Here is a 7,500-nt window from a genome sequence, read left to right as displayed (position 1 = left end):
GTTCTGTCAGATCGGATGGTAAATGTTGGTGGACAGCCATTTTCAGGTCTCTCCAGAGATGCTCAATTGGGTTTAAGTCAGGGCTCTGGCTGGGCCAATCAGGAACAGTCACGGAGTTGTTGTGAAGCCGCTCCTCCGTTATTTTAGCTGTGCTTTGGGTCATTGTCTTGATGGAAGGTGAACCTTCGGCCCAGTCTGAGGTCTTGAGCGCTCTGGAGAAGGTTTTCATCCAGGATATCCCTGTTCTTGGCCACATTCATCTTTCCCTCGATTGCAGCCAGTCGTCCTGTCCCTGCAGCTGAAAAACACCCCACAGCATTATGCTGCCGCCACCACGCTTCACTGTTGGGACTGTATTGGACAGGTGATATTTTCCTCCACACATACCGCTTAGAATTAAGGCCAAAAAGTTCTATCTTGGTCTCATCAGACCAGATTATCTTATTTCTCACCATCTTGGAGTGGTGTTGTTTAGCAAACGTTCATGTGTGTTGCTCTGAGGAGAGGCTTCTGTCGGCCATTAAGCCCCGACTGGTGGAGGGCTGCAGTGATGGCTGACTTTCTCCATCTTTCTCCATCTCTGCATCTCTGGAGCTCAGCCTCAGTGATCTTTGGGTTCTTCTTCACCTCTCTCACCAAGGCTCTTCTCCCCGATAGCTCAGTTTGATGATCAGGCCAGCTCTAGGAAGAGTTCTGGTCGTCCCAAACGTCTCCCATTAAGGATTATGGAGGCCACTGTGCTCTTAGGAGCCTTAAGCGCAGCAGAAATGTTTCTGTAACCGTGGCCAGATCTCTGCCGTGCCACAGTTCTGTCTCTGAGCTCTTCAGGCAGTTCCTCTGACCTCGTGACTCTCATTTGCTCTGACCTGCACTGTGAGCTGTAAGGTCTGATATAGACAGGTGTGTGGCTTTCCTAATCAAGTCCAATCAGTATAATCAAACACAGCTGGACTCAAATGAAGGTGTAGAACCATCTCAAGGATGCGCAGAAGAAATGGACAGCACCTGAGTTAAATATATGAGCATCACAGCAAAGGGTCTGAATACTGAGGACCATCTGATGTTTCAGGTTTTCTTTTTTAATAAATCTGCAAAAATGTCAACAATTCTGTGTTTTTCTGTCAATATGGGGTGCTGTGTGTACATTAATGAACTTAAATGATTTTAGCAAATGGCTGCAATATAACAGAGTGAAAAATGTAAGGGGTCTGAATACTTTCTCTACCCACTGTATATAGGGTTAGGGTTAGGGTTAGGGTTAGGGTTAGGGTTAGGGTTAGGCCGACTACAGCAAGTTGAGCCTTGGATAAATCAACACTATATCGTGAATCATATCGTTTACATCAATGGTACATATCGTCGTATTGTAATATCGTAACAATATATCGTTACACCCCTATAATGTTACAAAATATTATATTTCAAATAAATGCTGTCCTTCTGAATTTTCTCTTCATCAAAACGGGCTGAGAAATTACATTGATAACATTGATAGGCGGTTGCTAAGGTAGTTTCTGCATGACGACACACACACTGAGAGGTTAGATTAGATCTGTAGTAATGCTGAATTGATGTGTGTATTAATGTGAATGTGTTGGGAAAGCGAGACCTTCAGCAGAACGGGTTCGAGCCCTCGGATGCGCGGTTTGGGAATCGGCGGCAGGAGGAATGCTTTAATTCTGCAGGAAGAACACAAACAGAGAAAGATAATTCCATGAGAATGTGCTTTTTATTCCTAAAACTAAGAAGTCTTCTTTTCTTTAGAAATAAATGGTTTCTATTATGTATTATTTATGTTTTTTTATTTGTTTTGCTATGTGTTAGTTCATGCACATAGTGTTCCTCACAGCCAAGAGCAACAGAATGAAAATGTAATGTAATGTTTTTATCTCAAAATAATGTTCTTGCAATTGTGAGTTCCTCTGCAGTTCTGTCCTGAGACTCTAGATGGCACAGTCTGACCGCGGTCTGCTTGCAATCTCACCATTCTCTATTGGGAACAGCTGATTGGTTCCTGTTGTATCATTAGCCAATGAGCTACTTGTTACTTAATACTTGTTGGAGGGCAGTTTCCAACCTTCCCAAGATCAACCTATACACTCACCTAAAGGATTATTAGGAACACCTGTTCAATTTCTCATTAATGCAGTTATCTAATCAGCCAATCACATGGCAGTTCTTCAGTGCATTTAGGGGTGTGGTCCTGGTCAAGACAATCTCCTGAACTCCAAACTGAATGTCAGAATGGGAAAGAAAGGTGATTTAAGCCGTTTTGAGCATGGCATGGTTGTTGGTGCCAGACGGGCCGGTCTGAGTATTTCACAATCTGCTCAGTTACTGGGATTTACACACACAACCATTTCTAGGCTTTACAAAGAATGGTGTGAAAAGGGAAGAGCATCCAGTGTGCAGCAGTCCTGTGGGAGAAAATGCCTTGTTGATGCTCGAGGTCAGAGGAGAATGGGCCGACTGATTCAAGCTGATAGAAGAGCAACTTTGACTGAAATAACCACTCGTTACAACCGAGGTATGCAGCAAAGCATTTGTGAAGCCACAACACACACAACCTTGAGGCGGATGGGCTACACCAGCAGAAGACCCCACCGGGGACCACTCATCTCCACTACACATAGGACAAAGAGGCGACAATCTGCACAAGCTCAACAAAATTGGCCAGTTGAAGACTGGAGAAATGTTGCCTGGTCTGATGGACATTGTCTTAACGTTGTCATATCCATTACCAGACCAAACACAGTCATCACAGAAATACCAGTTAGAACCTATAGTCAGAATTGCTGGATAAAAAGTAGTTTTTTATATATTTTTAATTCTGTGAAGCCCTCAAATGTCCCTGATGTGTAACCGTGACCGAAATGAACATCAGCTCATGATTCTCAATGACAGATCTGCAGATCAGTGTGTGTGTGTGTGTGTGTGTGTGTGTGTGTGTGTGTGTGTGTGTGTAAGCAGAGTTACGGCTTCATGGCGTACTGACCTCTTTCCTCGAGGAATGAACCCAAAACTGATGATGAGGAAGGCCATGATGACGAGGCTGGTCACCAGGATGAAGACCAACATGCGATCTGACGGACAGACGAGAGCATGAGCTCAACTTCATCAAGATAATGTGTGTGTGTGTGTGTGTGTGTGTGTGTGTGTGTGTGTGTGTGTGTGTGTGTGTGTGTGTGTGTGTGTGTGTGTGTGTGTGTGTGTGTGTGTGTGTGTGTGTGTGTGTGTGTGTGTGTCTGTGTGTGTGTGTACCGGACAGAGGTTTGCCGATGATGCTGATGTTGATGGACTCGCTCCATGTGCTCCAGTGTTTGCTGTTGTGGGATCGGCATCGGACCATAAACTCATAAGTTCCCACCGGCAGCTCCAACAGCTCAACATGTGGCTCGCGCAGACGCTCCATGACCTACACCCACACACACACACACACACACACTTGTTGTGCTCCGATGTTTAAGTTGATACCTCAAAAATAGAGCCACTAGTAATTAAAGTACCCTTTCCATTATAACACAACGTTACATTTAAAAATGGGATGAACTTTGAATGTTTAAAGGGTTAGTTCAGTCAAAAATGTAAACTCTGTGATTAATTCCTCCTGTGGTTGGCCAGCCGTCAGACCTCCGCTCATCTTCACACACAGATGAAGATATTAGTGTTGAAATCCGATGGCTCAGAAAGGCCTTCATTGCGCACTAACTCTATTCTGGCCTCTTCATAAATGATTGTAGAGATTGGCTGAACTAACCCTTTACACACTCAAACAGCAGCACATTTATGATGATTTATGTGCATATGTTTGCACCGGTATTGTCGTGATAAAAGCGAAGGCCGTACCTTCCAGGTGTCCGGCTGAGCGAGGTTTCTGTAGCGTAGCTCGTAGACGAGTGTAATCCACGCCTCACGCACCTGAGACGCGATCGGATACATCCAGGAGAGCATGATGGAGTGACAGGATTCACAGTGGCTCTCATTCAGCAGAATATAGGAGAGGTTAAAGGGCGGATCGGTCTCCACTGGGGCAAACACACACACACACACACACACACACACACACACACACACATGATGATGAGCTCCAGAGAAATCACTGTATGAAGACTGGACAAGATCATTTTGCCTGTTTTAAGCAAAAACTCACTTCATTTTGATATTATTTTCAGGAAAACAAGAAAAGGTGTCTCATGTCGTTTTACTGATCTAGTAAATGCATCTTGATTTAAGAATATTTAGACTGGAAACAAGACAAAAATACTGAGTAAGAAGAGCATTTATTGGTCTCCCAAGATCCTTTAAATCACCCCACTTGAGAACAGGCAAACGTCATCAGTAATGTTTCCCGTGTTAGTGTGTGTGTGTGTGTGTGTGTGTGTGTGTGTGTGTGTGTGTGTGTGTGTGTGTGTGTGTGTGTGTGTGTGTGTGTGTGTGTGTGTGTGTGGTCACCTATATCCGCCACGTCCACGCAGTGTCTGTCTGAGCTCAGCGTTCCTGAGGGTGTGTGTGCCGTCACTCTCATGCAGTACATCTCCCAGATCTGTGTGTGTTTGCTGTCGAAGAAGCAGCTGTTGAGGCCGCCGCTCACATAATCAGGACAGTCCTGAGGAACGCCATTACTGTGGAGATCACACACACACACACACACACACACACACACACACACACACACACACACACACACACACACACACACACACCTTTACTAAAGACCATCGATACGGACTCTGCATGGGTGCTCATGGGTCTCGCCTCACCCTCTGCTGTACTGGAGTGTGTAGGAGACGTTCTCCCGGCCGATGATGGGACGCCACCAGCAGGTGAAGTCCTCCATACTGGGCGATCTGCAGCGGTAAATAACCGGCCTCGAGCCATCTGCAACACACACACACACACACACACACACACACACATGTTTGTTTTTGTGAATTGTGGGGACATTCCATAGGCGTAATGTGTTTTATACTGTACAAACCGTACTTTCTATCCCCTTACACTGCCCCTATCCCTAAACCTACCCATCACAGGAAACATTCTGCATTTTTACTTTTTCAAAAAAACTCCTCCTGTATGATTTATAAGCATTTTGAAAAGTGGGGACATGGGGTAATGTCCTGATATGTCACCATTTTCTGTAATACCTGTGTCATACACATGTTATTATACACATTTTTGTCCTGATATGTCACAAAAACAAGCACACACACACACACACACACACACACACACACACACACACAACACTTCATTACTGCAGTGAAAGTGCAGAAGTATTTGTTTTCAGAAGTACTTCAGTATCAAAAGTAAATGTCCTTCTTTATGTCGCCGCATTATTGTATTATAGTTGTATAAATGCACATTATGCCATCATGGTTTAAGCCAGTCAGTGACGCTCCATCTGACACACTAGCAGACGACTAACTTAAACTCATTTAAATACTTGTAGAAAAGTTACAAAGCTGCTGTCACTTTAAGGCCGAATGCACGGATCCAATACACTGATACACATCTGATATTCTCACACTGTTCACCTTCACTGAAGACAGAATCAACTTTGTTTATGTCAATCCTCCACTAAATGAGCATTTGGACATCCGTCTTCTTCCGTCATTTTGCTCTAAACTATAAATCAGTGTTTAATAAATGCTGTGAAATCATTGAACTTCACGAGACTCTACAAGAGTGATTCCTGAAAGGCTTTCTGCAAAAACCCAAACACCTTTTAAAGAAGAAAAAAATCATCACTGACTTTCAAAGCGGCGACAGAAACGACTTTCCACTTCGAGGACCTTGATAGAAATGTAGTGGAGTAAAGAGGACGATATTTGTCTTTCAGATGGAGTGAAGTTAAAGTCAGAAGATTACAGAAAAAATAATACTCCAGTAAAGCACAGATACTCAAACAGTGAACTTCAGTACAGGACTCGAGGAAATGAGCTGAGGGACGGTCCGGCTCTGACAAAAGCATCACACTGCCTCCGCCGGCTCGCCTTCTTCCCATAATGCATCCTGGGGCCATGTGTTCCCCAGGTAAGCCACACACACACACACACACCCGAGAACCAACAGAAGCAGCATTAACTTCTGGAGCAGTTTGAGCTCCAGTAGCTCGTCTGTTTGATCGGACCCCACGGGCCAGCCTTCGCTCCCCACGGTCATCAATGAGCCTTGGCCGCCCATGACCCTGTGGCCGGTTCTCCACTGGTCCTTCCTTGGAGCACTTTTGATAGATACTGACCACTGCAGACCGGGAACAGCCCACAAGAGCTGCAGTTTTGGAGATGCTCTGACCCAGTCGTCTAGCCGTCACAATCTGGCCAAACTCGCTCAAATCCTTACGCTTGCCCATTTCTCCTGCTTCACACACATCAACTCTGAGGACTAAATGTTCACTTGCTGCCTAATATATCCCACCCACTAACAGGAGAGATCAGCAGTGCTATTCACGTTTTCATGCCTGATCTGATGTATTTGTGCTAACATTATTAAAGACCAAATAATTCTGAACGAACATTCATTTTATGAATCTGCTGTTTCTCACACACGCTGACTGAAGCAGACCATGCACATGTTCACTGACTGATGCTAACTCTGAACACCACACACTCCATTAAGCAGTTTCCAAGCATCCTTCCGTCTTTTTGAGATTATGACATGTGAGCTAATGCTAGCAACTATGCTAATCTGATTTATCCGCTACGCATTCCTACAAAACAAAGACACAGAGAGCGCGTTGTGAGCGAGTAATAAAGCAATGAGCTGTTAAACCGGCTTAAAGGTTCAGCTCAGTTTATAAAGTTCATTCAGAATGAGTTGAGAAGCTGATACAGTCGATCTGAAGCCTTCTGACGGTTTACACCACATTATCATATATTTATTAATTTTCAACAAAACAAGAAGAAATGTCAGGTAATTTTACTTGTTTAGTAAATGCATCTTGATTTAAGAATTGTGAGATATTTAGACTGGAAACAAGACAACATGACTGAGTCAGAAGAGCATTTCTGCAGTGTGTGTGTGTGTGTGTGTGTGTGTGCATTAAGCAAAAACGAATAATTTATATGTTTTTTCAGTTAACGTCTCCAAAATCAGGTTTCGTTCGTCAGGTTTAACTCACTTACGTACAAACACAGAAACTGAAGCAGAAGAAATACAATTAGACACAAATAGTTATGAAGCCCTCGTGACAGAGATCACACACACACACACACACACACACACACACACACACTCTGGCCATCTCCATGGTAACCCATCTTTACCCCAGATGACCTTTCACACTTGTTATGAATCGTTCTCTCCATATTTCATCTCATCGTCCTTCTCAGAACAACAGACAAGTCTGAGCAAAACCCGTACAGCAGGAGTGTGTGTGTGTGTGTGTGTGTGTGTGTGTGTGTACGGCCTTTAGGGTCGCCCTGGGCAACAGTCGTCAGCCAATCAGAAACTGCGTTCCACTTCAGATCTAAGCATGACGACTCAGCATCACGTGTTCAA

The 7,500-nt window shown here is 44.2% G+C and overlaps 1 protein-coding gene across 2 annotated transcripts in view; it reads right to left on the bottom strand.

The window, feature by feature from the left end:
- The window catches only part of LOC137073655 (prolactin receptor-like), a 32,852-nt gene that overhangs the window by 2,346 nt on the left and 23,006 nt on the right, over window positions 1-7,500 (bottom strand). For both annotated transcript variants that reach the window (XM_067442360.1, XM_067442362.1), the window contains exons 3-8: window positions 4,761-4,878; window positions 4,453-4,622; window positions 3,847-4,025; window positions 3,262-3,415; window positions 2,996-3,083; window positions 1,610-1,679 (exon numbers count right to left, since the gene is read on the bottom strand). In XM_067442360.1, coding sequence (XP_067298461.1) covers window positions 1,610-1,679; window positions 2,996-3,083; window positions 3,262-3,415; window positions 3,847-4,025; window positions 4,453-4,622; window positions 4,761-4,878 — 779 coding nt within the window. The remainder of the gene's footprint in view (window positions 1-1,609; window positions 1,680-2,995; window positions 3,084-3,261; window positions 3,416-3,846; window positions 4,026-4,452; window positions 4,623-4,760; window positions 4,879-7,500) is intronic.

This window comes from Pseudorasbora parva, chromosome 4, assembly GCF_024679245.1.
Source record: "Pseudorasbora parva isolate DD20220531a chromosome 4, ASM2467924v1, whole genome shotgun sequence".
NCBI classification, from domain to species: domain Eukaryota; kingdom Metazoa; phylum Chordata; class Actinopteri; order Cypriniformes; family Gobionidae; genus Pseudorasbora; species Pseudorasbora parva.
Note: the sequence above shows the minus strand (reverse complement) of the source record. Positions and strands in the feature narration are given on the sequence as shown.